The 18,386-nt window shown below is 61.7% G+C and overlaps 1 protein-coding gene across 3 annotated transcripts in view; it reads right to left on the bottom strand.

Annotated features, from left to right (window-relative positions):
• Positions 1-15,396, bottom strand: part of HDAC5 (histone deacetylase 5) — a 34,503-nt gene extending 19,107 nt beyond the window's left edge. Inside the window, exons 1-3 of one of the 3 annotated variants that reach the window (XM_017349223.4) lie at positions 15,240-15,396; positions 10,215-10,424; positions 3,250-3,324 (exon numbers count right to left, since the gene is read on the bottom strand). In XM_017349223.4, coding sequence (XP_017204712.1) covers positions 3,250-3,324; positions 10,215-10,236 — 97 coding nt within the window. In that variant the 5' untranslated portion in view covers positions 10,237-10,424; positions 15,240-15,396. Of the gene's footprint in view, positions 1-3,249; positions 3,508-10,214; positions 10,425-15,239 lie in introns of those variants that run through there. The other 2 variants (XM_017349224.4, XM_051825719.3) reach the window with 2 other exon arrangements.
• Positions 15,397-18,386: the final 2,990 nt, after the last annotated feature.

Raw genomic sequence — 18,386 nt, 5'->3', positions numbered from 1 at the left:
CTTCCAGGTCTCCCACGCAGGTGCAGGGTTCCAAGGACTAGAGCCATCTTCTACTGCTTTCCCAGGCCACAGCAGAGAGCTGGATCAGAAGAGGAGCAGCCAGGACTCGAACCGACATCCATATGGGAAGCCGGCATTACAAATGGTGGCTTTACCCATTACTCCACAGCACCAGCCCCTCTGTAACTCTTTCAAATAAATAAAATACACCTTGGAAAAAAAAAGAGAGATGAGGGAAGAAAGAACGGTACCTGACGCCCTTGTCACCTGGTACACGACAGTGTCATTAGTTCCTGTCCCACCCGAGACTCATCCTCCCCATGTTCTCGGCATCCCAACACCTGCACACACAGCCACGCTTGCAATGGCCTAAGGACACAGACAGCAACACCCAGGGAGGGCGCCAGTGCCAACCCTGAACCCCACAGCACCCCCCGACATCCACAGTGATCACACACTGACCCAGCAGCAGCCGCAGCCCGCACAGTCAGAGTCCAGGGCCCACAGAAGGGGCCAAGAACTCCTGTGCATCCTTTACAAGAATTCAAACTCCCGGGCCCTGTGGCATAGCAGGTAACGCCTCCACCTGTGATGCCAACATCCCACACGGGTGCCCGTTTGACGCCCAGCTGATCCACTTCTGATTCTGCTGCCTGGGAAAGTAGCGGAAGATGGCCCAAGTGCTTGGGACCCTGCACCCACTTGGGTGACCCGGAAGGAGCTCCTGGCTCCCGGCTTTGGCCTAGTCCATCCCTGACCATTGCAGCCATTTGGGGTACGAACCAGCGGATGGAAGAGCTCTCTCTCTCCCAGCCTCTCCCTCTCTCTGTAACTCCGACTTTCAAATAAAATCAGTTAAAACCTTAAAAAAAGAATTCAAACTTCCCAAGCGGGGACCAGGCCTGGGTAACAGTGGTGCCCAGTGGGTGCTGGGCTGTGGCAGGTCAGCCAGCTAGGTGGGGACCCCAACCACCACGGGTGGACGCCAAGATTCACCTCCCACACCCCAGGCCCCTGAAGCAACAACAGCAGAGCCCCAGGCTCCACGGCTCAGCTGCTGGGGCGACACACTGGAGCTGGCTATTCACCCAGAGGGCCGAGCCCCTGGCCAGCAACCCCAGCCCTTCCTGTAACATTCATTCATCCCAGGGCCGGGCACTATGGTAGCCGCAGGGCAATGGCAGTGAGCAAGACTCCCCAAAGAAGAAGGCCGCCCCCCAGACAGGGTTCCTGCGACTTGCTGCTAGAGGTAGCAGCTGCCACCACCCTGAAGAGCCCCTCGTCCCAACCCCTTGGGCTAGGGACGCCTGTGCGACACGTTCAGCCCCAAAGCGCATCCCTGCATCCCGGCTGCAGAGGGATCAGGAGGGGGACCGGGAGGCGGGGGAGGGGCTGGGGTGGGGAGGGAATCACCAGGCTGACTGGGCCCTCATGGCCATGTTTATCCAGGGAGGATTTTTTTTTTAACCCAAAGGTTAAAGTGTTTCTATTTGAAACGTCTATTTACATTCCAGAGTCCAAAAAAAAAACAAGGCCGCCGAGCTCCAGGCCTATATCTGTCCCGAGCCGCGTCACAGACACAGCATCAGAGCCGCGCAGGGGGAACATTCCTCGGCCTCTCCCCGAGCTGCTGAGGTGACTCACGCCTCTCCCCTGCCAGCATGGACCATGCCACCACGCAGCAGGCCGGGCAGCGGCGGGGGCGGGGGGGCCAGGGCAGGTGGGCTTAGCGAAGGGCTGGGGGAGCAGGGTTGTGGCCTGCGAGGTTCCTGGGGTCTACCTCGAAATGTGAAGAGGAACCCTGGGCCCGAGCTGGCTGCAGCTTGTAGGCTACCGAGCAGCAGGGGCGGGGTGGGATGGGCTGGCTGGTGTGGCCGCCGGTAGAGCTGCCCCCAGCAGATGCTCTGGGCGACTGTTCATTTTGCTTTGCAAGAGACTGCCTGGAGTCGCAGAGGCTGAAAGCCAGCCAGAAAGGTCCTTAGCTCAAGCTCAGAACTGGGTAGGCACGAGTGAGCGCCTCTGTGGACGCCCACCTAGTCCCAGGGGCCTGCATGGACCCTGCAGGGCTGGTCTCCACGCTGTGCCCCCACGCTAGGATGCCGCACGGAAATCCCTGCCCAGGCAGGTGGCAGGCCATGTGCCAAGGCTTTTCCAAACCCTTCCCAAAACATTCATCCTCTGACACATCCCAGTTCCATTGTAACCTTCTCCCTAGCCAGCCCTGAGCCACAGGAACCTGCAGAGGCACACACTTCCCACCTTCTAACTCGAAGCTTGGGATCCACACCCACGTAACCAGAGGCAAGGACTCCCTATGCACGGGCGCGCGCGCGCACACACACACACACACACAGTGCCAAGCCACTGCCAGGAGGGGCAGGTGGGCGTGGGTCCAGCAGGCTCCTCCCTGGAGGAAGCATCCTGTGGTGCCGGCCTGGTGGGGAGGCTGTGCCAGCAAGGCCTGATGCTGCCAACAGGTTCCTGGGAGTGAGGGAAGGAGTGGCCCGGCTCTGGGGGACCCCACCCCCAGCCAAGGGCTGAAAGCATTGCTGCTGCGAAGGCAGCCGGGGAAGGGGCCATCCTGCAGCCAGGGCTGGGGGTCCGGAAGCCCATCTGAGCCAGAGCAATGCCTCTGCATCCTAGAGAGGTGGGGCTGAGGCCAGGCCCGGGGAGAGGGGAGACATGGGGGAGCCGGGAGCCGGGGCAGCCGCGCCCCCCGCACGCCAACCGCCAGCCTCTGTGGAACCCCCCACAACCACACAGCATCTCCCCCACAGTGTCCGATCCTCAGACGCCGCCTGACTGGGGACCTGCTGAAATCACTGCACTCGACCCTCTACCCAGCACAAACCAGCCGAAGCAGCTGGGTCGCTTCAGCGTCTTCCCCTGCCCCAAGCTGGGGAGCAGGCAGCCTGGAGCCAGGTCTCTGGCCCACTTCCTCCCCCTTGACCGTGGTGCCAACTAGGCCAGGAGCCTCAAGTAATCCCCAGCCCCCAGCAGCTGGGACAGACCCTGCCGGAAGCCAAAGGGACGGGAGGGATGCAGCGTGGTGCAGCTGCGTGGCCCGGGGGAAGGCAGCCACCTGTGAGCACCCTGCCCTGCCCCCTGCCGAGCCCCACGGATGCTCACCGCCACCCTCGAGAGAGCCTGAAGCAGGAGCCCACCTGGGCAGGGCTCAGAGCCAGCTGCTCTGCCTCAGGGACCAGGATGCCCAAGAACAGAGCCCAAGGAGGGCGCCGAGGCACTCACCTGCCACGGGGATGCTGTGCAGAGGAGTCCGGGGCAGGATCTCCAGGGCTGGTTCCCGGCCTGACATGCCATCTGCTGAGAAACAGGATTCCGTCTCGTAGATGGTCTGCAGCATCTCCACCAGCCCCTGCGCCTTGGGCACCAGCAGCATGCCAGGGAGGGGCCGCCTGAGGCGGGGAGCCGATGCGGGGAAGGTGCCGGGTGCGGTCTGCACTGCTCAGGGGCTCCCTGAGGCCACGGCTGCCGGGACCCGCACTGTGGGGAGGCGCCTCATCCGGCCTGGGCGCTCCTAGTGGTGGCAGGGGCAGGAGGGGCCCCGGGGCCCTGGAACCGTGGCCTAGCTCTCCCCAGAGGGGCGCCGACCACTGGCGCGTCCTCAGTTCCCAGGAGCTGGGGTCTGGCTGAGCACTCAGGGGACAGGAAGAGGAGCTCGTTGGGCAGACGGGCTCTCTGTGTTCCCTCCCAGCCCCGGGTGACAGCTCTGGGCCTGGCTCCCTGCTCCTCCTTCCCGAATGAGCCGCCGGCAGCTGGCAGGAGACTGAAATAGCAGTTGGGGGAGGGCCCTGTCTATAAATAGGTGGAGCATGCTCAGGGAGCCGCCGGCCGGCTGCCAGGAGCCCGGCCTGGCGGAGGCCCCATGGGGGAGGCGCGTTCCACCCCAGGAGGAAGCGCCAGGCGAGGGGGATGGGAGCGGGGGAGAGCCTGCACTCAGGGCCAAGGCCAGGGTACTCGGGCGTGGGCTGGGAGCAAGGGGCTCGATCAAGAAGTCAGACTTGGTCTGGTCCTGCCACCCAAAGCAGGAAAAGAAATGGAAGGGGCTGGGAGAGACTGGCAGACACCCGGCCACCTGGCCTAACCTTGCACCTTGCCTGGAGTTCTCTCAACAGCTGCCTGGGGATTTGTTTAACTTTTGCCCTCCCCACCCCCTCAACCAGCAGGGAGCCCCCTGGACAGCCAGACACTCAATGGCAGCTCCCTCCGGTCCTCTCTGCAGTGCTGGCCTCCAGGGGCTGCCTCCCAGGGGGCAGGGAGCCTCGTATTGGGCAGGCCTCAGTCCAGGCCAGGAAAGGGGACGGGGACCAGACAGCAGCTGCCAGTTCTCAGAGCACAGGAAGCACTTCCCTGGCAGCATGTCGCGTGCGCTGCTGGGAGCATCATACACATCACCTAATTTATCCTGCATGATGACCTCGGGAGTGAGGTACAGGTAGGGAAACCGAGGCCCAGAGCAATGAAGTCACTCATCCTAGGTCACATAGCTGCTTACACAGGGGGCTGGGACATCCGGGGTGCAAAGCTGAGCTCTAACCACCACACTGCACTGCCTCCCATGCAAGTTAATGCACGTAGCTGGCCCTGGGTTTCCCGGAACAGGTCCGATGATCCCCACACCCAAGGAGGAAATGATTTGAGGTTGGAGCCCTCCAGGAAGAGTGAAGAGTCCCCCCTCAACCAGCCTCGGGCTGGCAGAGCAGCCCCTGTTACTTGGACCCTGCTGGGACCTGGGGCCATGGGCCTGCCCTCGCCACTGCTGGCCTGCCTCACCTCCCCAGCTTACACCTCCCACTAGTGTAGAGATCCCACTTGGCCTCCTGACCTCACTGGAGCCTTTTAATAGCCTGGTTATTCCTGGGTCTCTATCCCCCTCCCCCTTCCTGATGTCACAGTTGCTATTTTGGAGCCCTCTCCTGGCCCCTCCTTGCCCCCTACTCCAGGCATGGAGCCAGGGACACCTGTCTCTGGACTGAATGACCTCACCCTCCTGTCAGAGCCTGGGAGAAGCTGGCCAGCCAAGGACACGGTGGCCATGGTTCCTGGGGCCCATCTCCTTGACCGGGACGGCAGATGGGCCTGCCCTGGAGAGCGGAGGTGACAGAGGGCAGGCTCTCTGGGGCCCTAGACTGGCGAGAGTGCCTATGCTGCTGGGGTACCTGGGGGCGGGGAACCCATCGGGGGTCTGGAGCTGCAGCTTCTCAGCCAAGCAGACCCTGGAAGGATGAAGGGGAGCAGTGCTCCCCCGGGGGGCTGGGCTGTGGTGGACACCCCACGGTGGGCCCAGGGACCTCATTTACCAGCCCCTGCCCTGACCTCATCCTGGCCAAGCAGGCCTTCTCAAGGGGAAGGGAAGGGACGGCCGAGGTGCCCACTGTGGGGCGGCAGCAGCAGACTCGAGGGAGAGCAGAGAGCGTGGGCACCGGCCGCTCCCAGCCAGGACTCCACCTACCCCCGCTGGGAGCAACCAGAAGGGCTGGCTGGCCCTGTCCTGGCTCCCTCTGCCTGCCCCAGGCTCAGGAGAGTGGCAGCAGGGCCCTGCTCTGGAGAAGAGGAAGTCGCTGGTTGCTGTGACTTGAAAGCAGAGCCCCCAGAGCCTGGGCAGCCTGAGCCCCAGGGAGAGGACCCCTCGCTTAGCAAACACTCCTGTGAGCACCCACCCGATCCACGGGCACCCAGAGGTGGCTGGAGCCAGCTCCCAGGACCACAGAGGTTCCCGGGAGGTGGGAAGGGAAGTGTCAGGCACAGCCAATCCTCAATGCAATTCCCAGAATTCTCAAGGGGAATAGGCAAGGAAGCTGGGGAGGGGACGGGGCGCGTGGAGGGTGGGGGGGGACAGGAGTAGGGCAAGCGTCTTTCTTTTTTTTTTTTCTATGATTCAGATGATGCAACAAAGTCAACCTGATGTCTAACCTCAACCCTTCCTGCTAAAGCCTCTCTCCTTAGGCTCTCAGGATTCCTCGTCTTCTCTGTCCCTACTCATCCAGCTCTCCAAGGGGTCAGCCCACGCACCCACGCAGCACCCACGGCACATGTCCTCCCCAGCCTGCAGGGGCGCCAACCCCTGCCTCAGAGGCTGCATTCTGACCCCACAACTCTCAATCTGGAGGAGAGGAAGAGCTTAGTGCTGGCTCCCTGAGCTCTCCCAGGCTCCCATGTGCTGGGTCTAAAGGCTGGGGTGGGGCCCAGTGGAGGAGAGCAAGTTCTGCTCTGTGCATGGTCAGAAGATGAAGGGCTGGGGCCTGCATGTGGCACAGCGGGTTGGGCCGCTGCTTGCGACACCCGCATCCCATATCGGAGTGCCAGTTCGAGTCCCAACTACTTGGCCTCTCGATGCCTCCTGGGAGGCAGTGGAGGATGGCTAACGTGCTTGGGCCCCTGCCACTCATGGGAAACCTGAATGGCTCCTGACGCTAGCCTGACCCAGTCCTGGCTGTCATGGCCATTTAGGGAGTGAACCAGAGGATAGAAGATCTCTGTTTCTCTCTGTCACTCTGCCTTTCAAGTAGATGAAAATAAACTACATTTGTAGGAAGCTAAGGGCTAACCCAGGAGCACCGTGCTGGAGTAGGAGACGCCAGCTGCCCCAGGGCCCAGGAGGGAGAGGCCTGTCTGCCCCCTGAACCTAGTGGTGCCAGAGCCGGTCAGCACCGGCTGTGAGCTAACGTGTGCCAGGCCCCATACAAGGTGCTGGCTGAGCTCTCTCCCTGGAAGCCGGGCCAGGAAAAACGTGAACACCTACTCTGGCCTCTCCCGGTCCCCTCACTGCTGAGCCTGCCTCCTCCAGTCACCTGGTTCTGAGCCCTCAACCCCTCTGGGCTAAGGGAGAGGGAGAGGAAGGGGAGCAGACCCCACGCTGCAGCGGTGCGCAAGGTGTGCTAGGGGCATCCAAGGAGAGAAGGGAGATGGGGGCCCCCTCGCCGACCCCTGCCCGAGCCAGCGCTGACCCACTTTCTCCTCCTCAGGGCTGGCTGCCGGCCCTCCCAGGGGCTCAGCAGCAGAGCCCCAGGCTGGGAGACAGGACGCCGAGGTTCCCGGCTCCACCCCACGCCCATGCCCCAGTTTCTTTGGTCACCCAGAAAGGAGGGTTCAGTGCCCTCCCTCCTGGGAAAAGGAAGAAGAGAAAGTGGAGAGGGTGCTGGGAGGTGCTGGGCAGGCAGGTGTTGTCTTGAAGCCCGCCTCCCACGCCGGGGCCCGCTGCCGCCCAGACTAGCTAACACCCACTGCCTGGCTCTTCCCTCTTCTCTGGGCAGTGGCACCCGATGACCAGCGTGGGCCCAGCTCTCAGGTCCCAGGGCAGCTTCTGTCCCTCCTCCAAGCCCACTGCGCAGAACACGCAGAAACAAACAATTCCAGAAAAACAAGCACGGGCTCGGTCCCCTCCTGCCTGAAAAGGCGGCCGAGCTCAGCGATGTCACCTCGGGGACACAGGCAGCCCTGTCCGTGGCCTCTGTCCCTAGGCCCGGGCCGGCAGAGGTAAACCGGGTCAAATGCTTTCGTGCAGCCCAGCCCAGGGGAGAGAGGGTGGGCAGCTCAGACTCCAGGGGACACCCCCCCAGCAGCGCCTGCTCTTGCTGACCTGTTGCTGTTGGGGCAGGGGTGGAGCTCCCACGCTCGCACCTCTTCCCGCACGGCCGAGCTTGCCCGTGACATTCAGCAGGGCTGTGTGGGGAGGAGCTAGATGAACAGAAAACCCTCCTTGCTCAGCTCCGTGGCTCTGGCCCCAGGGGAAGGCGCAGTGAATGCTACAGGAGGCAGGGCGAGGGTGGGCAGTGCTCAGGACCAGGGCACCCAGGCCCTGGAACCAAGCATTGCCAGCAGTGCTGTCTCCATCCCCGGCCCCAAACCTCTCTTTCTTGGGGCGCTCTGCAGGGTGTCCGCAGGGAAGTGGACACCCATGTGCTCTGCCTATAATTCATGGTTTCCTTTTACTTCCGTGGAGTCCCAGGGCACATGTTTGCAGGCTTCTGCCAGGCGCCGGGCACCCGCAGCCCCAGCCCAGAAGCCGGCACGAGCTCTGGGAACGGCAGAGGCTGGCTGCCTCCCTGACCCACAGCAGCCCGAACCCCACAACTGGAAGAGCCCGTCCCCAGGCAAACGCTGGGAGAAGCACCTCAGGGGGGCAGCCTCAAGCCAGGATCCCGGTTCTGAGGCCTCCCAACAGTGCTAAAAGGAGGTTCCCAAACCCCAGCCCCCTCCTTTCTCTCCCTCCCAAACACCAAGCAGACAGCATCTCCCCCTGCTGGGGGTAGCCGGAAAGCCAGCCAGGAGGCAGGGCCAAGTCCATGGCCCCACGCGGTCCATCCTGGGCAGCAGGGCAGCCGCTCGCTCCGGGGGCCACCTCCAGCTACATCACACTCCTGCCAGCTCTGGCAGACGACCTGCAAGGGGGACTCAGCTCAGTAGCGTCTGGAAAGGCAGCCAATAACTTCCCCTACCCTGGGTTGATGATTAGGACCTTTCACTGCAAGGGAATGAAGCCCCACAGCTAGGGAACATCCATCACGAGTCACCAACAGAGGCCTCTGGGCAGCTGCTGGGCCCCTGCCAAGGCTGAGGCAGGGTCTACAGATGGATCAGCGTCTCAGCTCCGAGAAGGAGCAGCTGGCACGGCTCGTGCCGTCAGACACTTGGACCTGCGAGGGGCAGTGTCCGGCTGAGACGGGCGACACACTGGTGACCACTCCCCAGGCCTCTCCTGCCCTTTACCTCAACCAGCCTAAGAGGAGGAGAAAAGCCAGAGCTGGACAACAAAGCTGGCACAGCCAGGCCTCCAGGGCACAGGCAGGAACCCAAACCCGGCAGGACAGACAACGGGGAACAAAGTGGAGGGCACCCCGGGTGCCTCCCGGGCACCACCTGCATAGCTTTCTGCAGGCAGGTTTCCCACCCTGGCCCCGAGCCCCTGTCCTTCAAATTTAGACAGGAAATGTCCACCCACCCTTATGGAAAAAGACGTGGGGGTGTGATGAGCTGTGGCGGGTTCAAGTTGAGCAAGATGGACTCTGCCCCCTTTAGACTGTGCAGAAGGAGACAGCCCGAGAGAGAAGGCAGTCATTACACTGACCACACTGACCCATGACCCTCCTGGGAAACTCCTGAGGGTCCACTCTGGCCACTTGGACACATCCCCGAGGGCACAGGTCCAGAGCCAGCCTCACATGAAGCTGCCTGGGTTCCTACCCACAGACTATTTGTGGCAGCACTGGGCAGGGTCCCAGGAACGGAGGGGAATGGGAAATATCACAGCAGAAGACCCCAAATTAGGAATCCACCATGGGGCCGGCGCTGTGGCATAGAAGGTTAAGCCTCTACCTGCAGTGCCAACATCCACTCCCAATCCAGCTCCCTGCTAATGCACCTGGGAAAGCAGCCGAAGACGCCCAAGTCCTTGGGCCACAGCACCCACGTGGGAGACCCAGGAGAAGCTCCTGGCTCCTGGCTTTGGCCTGGCCCAGCCCCAGTGGTCGCGGTGGTCATTTGTGGCCATCTGTTGAGTGAACCAGTGGATGGAAGACCTTTCTCTCTCTCTCTCCTTCTCCCTCTCTCTCTCCTTCTCTCTCTGTATCTCTACCTTCCAAATAAATAAATAAATCTTAAGGAAAAAAAAGGAATCAGCCATATCCTGGGCCCAAGTGGAAGACGGACAGTCCACCTGGACTCAGAGGAGCGCCAAGGCTCCTCTGTAAACAGCCCCCCTGCATCCCAATTCCACACACCCAGGCAGAGGTTAGGGCCCGGGGCCCTGCCCATCTCCACGAGGATTAAACAGTAAAATGAGAACACAGAGAAACAGTTCACCAAGAGAGAAGCCACCACCACCAAAAGGAAGCTGGACACTTAGCTATGGCATGGAAATTCCTCCAACATCATCCCGGGCCACCCAGAGAGAGCCAGGACCCGGCCTCCACCCTCAGGCCTGCCTCGGCTAACAGCGCAGAGCAGAGCTGGAACCCAGGGCCCCCAAGTTGAGGGCAGACACACGGCAGAATCACACCCACGCCCTCCCAGGGTCCTGAGCAGCCAGGGTGACCTCATGGCACGTCCTTTTCCTGCAATGCTGCTCCACTCCTGACCCCTTGGTTCCTTGACAGCTCAGCACTGAGCGTCCACAGGCCTGCGCGGGAGACCCACACGGCCCCGTTGCATCCGAGCGGCCCCAGGGTGCTCTCCTCCGACCTCCCCGCTCTTACCCGACTCGTTGGGAGAGTTCATGCCGGCTGGGGCCCGCAGGAAGCTGGCGCTGGGGGCTGGGACGGGAGGGGGTGGAGCTGCGGTGATGTCAAGAGAGACAGACGATAACAGACAGATGGACGGGACGGGAGCCCGGGGCCGCCGTGCCTCTAATGCCCATCCGAGGCCATCCTTCGGGGCGAGGCAGTCAGGCACTCAGAACGGCAACCCTGGGGAGAGACGGAGCAGGGTTAGAGGCCCCCAACTCAGGAAGCTGAGAGTTGAAGGAGACCTTGGAGCGCGGCAGCGTACACCTGGGGCCGCGCAGGAGGACACCTGCCCCGGGAATGAGCAGAAGCAGCTTCCGAACTGCAGAAGCCTCTGGTGCCCAATAGGAAATGGCCATGGTGGCCACACCCAAACAAACTCCTTTTCAAGTGAGAGCGTTCGTGGTCAGGCGGGGAGATCTGACAGACTCCCAAGGGAGCCCGACACGGGACCAGGGTGCACTGAAGGCCAAAGTGCAGGGAGGTTTCCAACGGCCCTCCCTGGCGTGGTGGCCGCAGGGCTCACGCGGAGGCCCTGGAAGCGGGCAGGGGATCCCAGCCCCAGCAGCCTGAGCTGGCAAGAGCCCTCTTCTCCCAACGTCCTGACCTTTGTGCTGCCAGACCCTGTCTTGGTCCCTCCCCACTCCACCCCCAACCACCCCCACTCAACACTGGCTCAGGGCACAGGGTTTGTTTCCAGGAACTGGGAAAGTCAGAGACATTGAGGATCCAGCAGTCCCGGCCTGCAGGGTCCAGGGCCCAAGCCCAGGGCTCTGTGCTCTGTGCCAGGTCCGGTCTCCACAGGCATGAAATCCAGCCTGCGACTTAAGCCATGGCTTGACACTTGCTAAGCCTCTCCCCACCACCCCGAATAAGGGCCTTTTTTTCCTACTTGAAACAAAGGCACCCAAGTGGATGAGGTCAACATAGGAACAAGAGAGTCTAGGACAGAGCCATGGGCTCGCCAACTCCTGCAGCCCTCCCCCGCCCCAGCCCCGGCCAGTCCTCAAGCCTCAGACACTGTGTGTGCACCCACCTGGGCCCATCCCTGAACAGCCCAGATCCACCCAGACATGATCTCATTCATTTGCTTCCAGATGAAGGCAGGCCCTCCAATACCAGTGGCAGGGAAGGATCGGAGGAGGCTCAGAGCTGCCTGAGGTTTCAGCCCTAACTCTGCTCCCCACGCCGGGAACAGGCACTCAGCACTGCCTCCTGGCACGATGAATTCTCAGTGAGCCATGCACTCTCATCCAGGGTTTGCAAGGGTGCTGAAGGGGCTGCCTTGCTCTGGACAGGCACAGGTGTGGAGCAGGACCAAAGAAACTGTGCAGGGTTGGGGCTGAGCTCAGGAATGTGGCAGGTGGGGCTGATGCGCTGGCAGGGCCCGCGTGGGCAGGCAGCTCTGCCCGTGCCCACACCAGCGCTGGCGCCCAGTCCTGCTCACACCCTTTCCCGTGGGCTGGGGAACACAGGTTCAGAAATTCCCACGATTCCCAGCAGCCCAAGGAAGCCAGCCCAGCTCCCTCGGTGGGAGGTACCGCCATGGCAGGGTGCTCAGAAGGGGCAGAGCCCAGTGGTATGAAAAGCAAGCGCAGCTCAGCCCCCAGCCCGCAGGCGCCTGGCCCACCCACCCTCTCTCTGGGTGGGAAGGTGTTGACCCTCACCCTCACCCGCTGGGGAGGAGAGCCGGGAGCAGTTCCTGGGCCCAGGACTTGCTATGCTCTCTCCCCACCCTGCGGGGTTTGCGGGGACCCTTGGGGCCCCAGCCACCGGTAGCAAGTCTGCCAACAACACCCCCACCAAGTCTCCCCAGAGAACAAGAGCCACCGGCCGGCGCGGCCTCCCTGCAAACAAAGCAGCCTTCACGGCCGGCCCGATCAGGACAGGCAGAGATTCTTGTCTAGGGTGGGGCACGAAGGGGAGAAAGGGCAGCCTGATGTTTAAAACCTGAGCTCTTTGTTCCCGCCTCGGCCAGAGAAACTTGCTGACTGCGGGGCTACGAGGGTCCTGGCAGAGAGTGAGGGCGAGGCCGAACCAGCGGGCAGCCGGCTTCCCAGACAGACCCCCCACCCCCCGCCAGGGCCCTGCCCCTCCCGCCCCCCCCAACTCTTTTCTCCTCACAGACCCCCATCCAGTAACTCCAGGACCCAAACTCCCCTTCTCAAAACGCTGCCCCACCGGATGCTGGCTTTCCAACAGTTCCCTCCAAGTCAGGTGTCCCGCGGAGGGCCGCGCTGGACCTGGACTCCACTACCACCGTGCCACCCGCTCCCAACACACCAGCCGGCGCCTCACAGGAGGCAGGCCCAGGTCCTGCGCTCCCAGGCCCCAGCGGTGGGAGCGAGTCGTCTTAACCAAACTGGAGAGCTGCAGATTGCTTCACTTGCTCCAACAACTTTGCCCAAAAGCTACGGGAGCTCAGATACCCCACACAAAGACACCGAGGACCGGGCACCTTGGCCCCTCCGACCGTGGCCCCAGCCTCCAGAAGCTTCCACTGCCCACGGAGCTATGCAGGGGGACTGACTTGGCTGTCCAGGCCCAAAATCAGGGAGAGGGGAAGGACATCAGAGGAGGAAAAAAGACTCCGGGCTGACAAATTCATTTTTGCAATCGGCCCATTTCTGTTTGTCTGCTCAGACGCAGCTCCAGGCATCTGCACAAGCCAGATGGAGGAGGCTGCTATTTCTAGAAAAAAAAAAAAGGGGGGGGGTGAGAGGGGAGCAAGGGAGGAGGGGGAGGCAGAGGGCAGGAGAGGGGTCTGTTTGCCCTAAAACCTCAGGCAGAATGATAGCCCCTCACCAGCAGGATCAGACAGGGTCCCTATTCAAGAAAGGGCTGGGGCTGGAGCTGGGGTGAGCCAGGGTGGGGGAGAAGAAAGGCAGAGAAAGTTGAATTAGCCCAAGTCGGCTACAATAGGCCCCTCACGGGCTGCTTCAGGTTTTCATTCATGAGCAGCCACAGTGCTCCAAAAATGCCAAGAACCGCCCCCCTCGCTGTCTCTCCCGCACCCCCCCCCAGCAGGAGTGCGTCCTCTAGCAAGCTGGCTGAGCCTGATGCCGCGTTCCAGACATCCCTCCTGAAAGGGATGTGAGTAGGAAGAATTGATTATTAAAGAACAGCTGGTACTTCAGCAGCGACTGCACTGCCCCCCGCTCCTAGAGCTGATCCCCTCCCCGCCATGGAGAACACAAATGACCCCCTCCCCTCCAGGCCCAGGCCCCATTTCCAAGGTGCCACCCCCTAGGGAAGGGAAAGCAAACCTTTGTCTCGGCAGCTACTTGGGGTGGGTGGGGCCAGGGATACTGCTGCCCCCTCCAAATTCCGTGACCCAGCAGAAGGGACAGGAGGATGGACTGGGGCAGAAGGGGAGGCTGGCACAGAGCCAACAGTTCCCACCCGTCCCTGGAGGAAACTATACCTGCGGGGGGGCCCCAGTGCACACACACTGCCAGGACAGGGTGGACGTGCTGGGGGCCCACGCCTCTCAGGGACCCCGACCTGCCTTCTAAGACAGCCCAGATCCAGGCCCAAGTGGAGAGAGAGGGCAAAGAGAAGGTTCAAGGAAAGCAGAGGAGGCAAACCAAGCTCTCCCTCAGCTCAGGGAGAGGAAGGAGGGAAGACCGGAATGAACAAACAGGCAGCCCCAACATGGCTCACTCACCATCCCCGGCCCAGCCCAAGCTAGCATCCCCACAGCCAGTGCTGGCTCAGGGGCCCTGGTGCCCGAGACGCGGGGTGCTGTGGACCCTCTCTCCCTTCACCCTCAGAACCAAGAGGAGGCCGGAGCAGGACCCTGCCCCAGGTTCCAATCCTGCAAGGCAGCCCGGCCAGGGGTCCCTCTGGCCAAGACTCCTTGATCTCCCCTCCCCTGCCTCCTTTTGTTCCTCTGCTCTGGCACGGTGCTCCCCTCCTGGTTGGACCTTGAACCCTAAGACCACCGCTGCCACGACCACCACCACCACCCCCTCCCTCGGCTCCCAAGCTAACTGCAGGTCCCAGAAGCCCAGTGGTCACTGTCAGAACAGTGGGTCCCTTTTGCACCCCTTCCCAGAGACAACTGTCGTTAGCACCCTTTCTTCGTAGGGACACACCTCATCTCAGAAGGCCAAAGGTGATCACCTCCTCCCCCAGGTGAAGCACCCACCTCCCCTGCCTGCCCCCTAAGACTCCCAGGTTAATTCCCCATCACCAAGCCAGTTCTCACCTTCCCCGGGACCCCAGGGATGGACGGGGTAGTGAAGCTGACTCCCCCAAGTTAACAAGGCACTGGCTGTGCTCTGCCTCCACGCCACAGACCCAGGATGTCAAACGGGGGGCACTTGGCCCAGACAAAAAGCCCGGAGGTGGGGTGGGGGGAGCTCCATTTCATTTCCTAGCTGTCTCTCCCCAGCTCCGGGGCGTCAGACAGGAGAAGAGGGTGGAAACTAACGCAGGAACGCCTCACCGACCAAGGGGTGAGAACAGGGGGAGAGAAAAGTAAGGTGGGCTCCGCAGTCCCCCTCCTCATGCACCAAAGTCAAGGGCAGAAAATCGAGAATGCGTTCTTAGCCAGGGGGAGAAGCGCTGCGGGTGGGCAGCGCCCCTCACCTCAAAGTACCAAGGGATGGGTGTCCAGCGAGGAGGGGTCTGCAGGGAAGCCAGGTGCAGGCCTCAAGTCGCCCCGCAGCGCAACGTGCCTCGCCAGACAGGCAAGCAGACACCCCGGCCGCTCTCCGGGCCACTCGGGGGCGCGGGCCGCGGGAGGGCGGGCCCCTCCCTTACCTGCAAGGAGGGCACCCCTGCACGGGAGGGGCGGGGAGGGGCGCGCGAGCAACCCAGAGGCCGGGCGGCGCGGCGGGCGCTGCTCCCGGGGGGCGCGGGGAGGAAGGCAGGGGGCGCGGAGCGCGGCGCGCGTGTGGGGAGCCCGCGGGCAGCGACGGCAGGAGGAGAGGGCGCCGCCTCGCGTCCCGCGGGCCGGGGGAGACGGAATCGGGGCCGGGGCGGCGCGCTCACCCCCTGCGGCTCGAGCTCCGGCTTCGCGGGCGGCGGCGGCAGCAGCGGCGGCGGCAGCAGCGGCAGCGCCTCTTCGACGGCTCCTCCATCTTTGCGGCGGCTCCTCCGGCTCCGTTCGCCGCCGCCACCAACAACAACATTCGGAGACGTCACTCCCGTCACGTGACCCGACCCGGAGCTAAAAATAGACCCAGACCCCCCCCCCCTTTCAGCCACCACCAACCCCTCCCCTCCCTCCCGGCCCTCCCCGCCAGGCGGGGCCAGCAGCGCCACCGTGACAGCTTGTTAAAGGGCCAGGACCCAGGAAAGAGTTGGGATGGGGAGGGGGGTGGAAGAGATGGGCTCTGAGCCTCCGGAGTGGCGGTGCCAGGGGCGCTACAGGGGCGGGGCTGAGTGCTGGAGCTCGGCCTCTGGGACTTACGGCTTTCCCCCGGCGCTACCTCGACTTCCTTTTCAAACCTCGGATGGTGCAATCGTTGCCTGCCCAAGCTGCTCCCTAACACGCGCTCCCGTGGTGGGGGAGGAGAACTGGGAGTGGACTCTCCCAGGGGCTGGGAAGGTGGCAGAAGCCCCTGCTGGGGGCTCAGGCTGGAAGAGGACGGCTCAGACTGGTTTCGGAGCCCCCAGCTCTGACCGCGCACACCGCATCGGCTCTAGGCGAAGATACGCCTGGGAACGGCCAGGCTATGGGAGTGAGGTTCCCAGGCCTTGCAAAGAACCGAGCAGCGGCCAGAAAGACTCCTGGTCCCTGGCTTGAGCGCCATCATCCCTACAGCTCCCCATGGGACCAGGTGTGAGTGTGTGTGTGATTAATCTTAGTTTGTCGATGGCTCAGCAATTCCACTACGAAAAATGTATTCTAAGGAAATCAACATAGAAGGGAAGCGACTGATAGGCAATGTTGGAAACAACCTAAATATCCATCAGTATCAATTGGCTCAGAGAAGTTAAATAATTGCCCGGAGTTACAGAGTCCATGCAAGCAAGAACTGGGGTTCACACCCATGTCTCTGGGCTCTCCAAACACGACGACCAGGGGCAGGCAGAGCTGGGCTGCTCAGCCCAGAACTCCAGGCCTTTGTCTGAAGGTCTCAGAGATTACCATCTCTGTCCCCCAGGGGCCCAATGCCCCGGAAGTCCTCAGAATTTACCATATGGGATCCGGATGAGGCTTCCGATTTTCTCTTCTCAGGTGAGTGAGGGCTAAATAATTCATTCACTCTACCATATGACTCTCGAGCACCTGTGGCAGGTGTGGGGCTGTAGGGATGCTTCTGGTTTAAGGAGCTTAAAGTTCCTTACAAAGAGGAGAACTGTCTCTGTGTCCCTGGGGTAGGGCCCATCACCATGGAAACAGGAGCTGAGGGACCATCTCCTTAACCCCTACCCCAGGTGCCTGATGTCCAGTGAGCCTGCAGAGGGGATCTGGCAGCTGCTTGGGGAGCTTCTGACCTTGGGAACCCGTGGTGAATTTGGCCTTTGGTAGCAGGAAATAAATCTCAGAAGAAAATCAGCCATTCAACCTACATCCTGGCAGGCAGCTCCGGGACTGGACTTTGAAAGGGGTTGGAAGAGGAATGGGGAGTGGTGAGCCACACAGCCAGGCGCTCTGAGACGGGCTGGAGAACGGTGCTGGGCAGGCCTCGGGGAAGGAGACAGAGCAGCCTCCCTCCTGCTCCCTGGTCACTGTCGGGCCGCCAACAAGCACCCGCCTCCTCCACACCCCCTCTTACTCAGCCTGGGTCTGTGCCTTCTAAGGTTGGCAAAGCCTGGGGGGGCACACAGGGGACACACTTCAGTTATGCCCTCCATGCCAGCCTTTCACCCACAGCCTCTCCTGGGTGGAAATCTTCAGATCCATGGGCAGGATTCGAGAGACTCCAGGGAGGCCCTGGCCAGAGCGTCCAGGCCACAGTTCTAGTGCATGTTGGGGCCTGGCTTTGCCTCCACAGAGTGGGACTAGTCCAGTTCTGCCTAAATATGGCCTCTGGCAGGAAATAATATAGCCCAGGAGGAGCTGAGCTGATAAACCCAAGCAATAAGCATAAGCATGTATTTGATATTTATCAAAGACAATGTGCTCCCTTTAAAGTGTCTATCAATCACTACAGGCACCTGGTACACAAAGGTGTCTTGTACTTATCCCATTCAGCAAGAATGTACTGAGCATGTTATGAGGCCGGCACAATGCTCTGTACTGTAGGGACTGCAAAGAAGAGGAGAGGAGGAGGAGGATAGAGGAGGAAGGGGGGAGGGGGAGAGGAGGAGGAGGAAACAGGTAGGGAGGTGAAGAAACCCGGTCTGGACAGCTCCATCCCTGTGCACTGAGGGTGAGTCAGTTCCCCTCAGGACCTCGGTCTCCTTTTCTGGGAAGCAGGACTTGAACTTCTGTCCTCCGATGCTCAGCGAATGACAAATTAGATATGATGGCTGGCCGGCGCCGCGGCTCAATAGGCTATCCTCCACCTAGAGGCTCTGGCACACCGGGTTCTAGTCCCGGTCGGGGTGCTGGATTCTGTCCCAGTTGCCCCTCTTCCAGGCCAGCTCTCTGCTGTGGCCAGGGAAGGCAGTGGAGGATGGCCCAAGTGCTTGGGCTCTGCATCCCATGGGAGACCAGGAGAAGCACCTGGCTCCTGCCTTCAAATCAGCACCGTGAGCCGGCCACAGCGCACCAGCCGTAGCGGCCATTGGAGGGTGAACCAATGGCAAAAGGAAGACCTTTCTCTCTGTCTCTCTCTCTCACTATACATTCTGCCTGTCAAAAAAAAAAAAAAAAAAAAAAAAGATATGATGGCTGATGTGACAACGTCCATCCCAGTACCCGGCTTTAAGGTCGCTCACACCCTGTCCTGCCCTTGGGCTCTTTCCAATGAACTTGGGAACCAAAAGTGAGCTTAATGCATGGCGGACGATCTGTGCACTCCCAGGTCCAAAGCAACGGCGGGAATGAGTTATGCAGAATGTGATGAAAACTGCCCCGGGATGCCTGGGTCTGGCCCAGGCCCCCCTGTGGGCTCCTAGCTCCCTTTGTGAGGGTTGGACTGGATTCCCTTCCTTCCAGCCAGAGCCGTCTCCGGCTGTGCCAAGGAGATGGAGCTGAGAAGGAAGGGAAGAAGAACGAGTCCTTCCTCCGCACCCCCAGGGCCC

The sequence above is a fragment of the Oryctolagus cuniculus genome, chromosome 17 (assembly GCF_051225735.1).
Source record: "Oryctolagus cuniculus isolate XC-2025 breed Fujian yellow rabbit chromosome 17, ASM5122573v1, whole genome shotgun sequence".
Taxonomy (NCBI): Eukaryota; Metazoa; Chordata; class Mammalia; order Lagomorpha; family Leporidae; genus Oryctolagus; species Oryctolagus cuniculus.
This window is presented reverse-complemented; position numbering and strand designations above follow the sequence as displayed.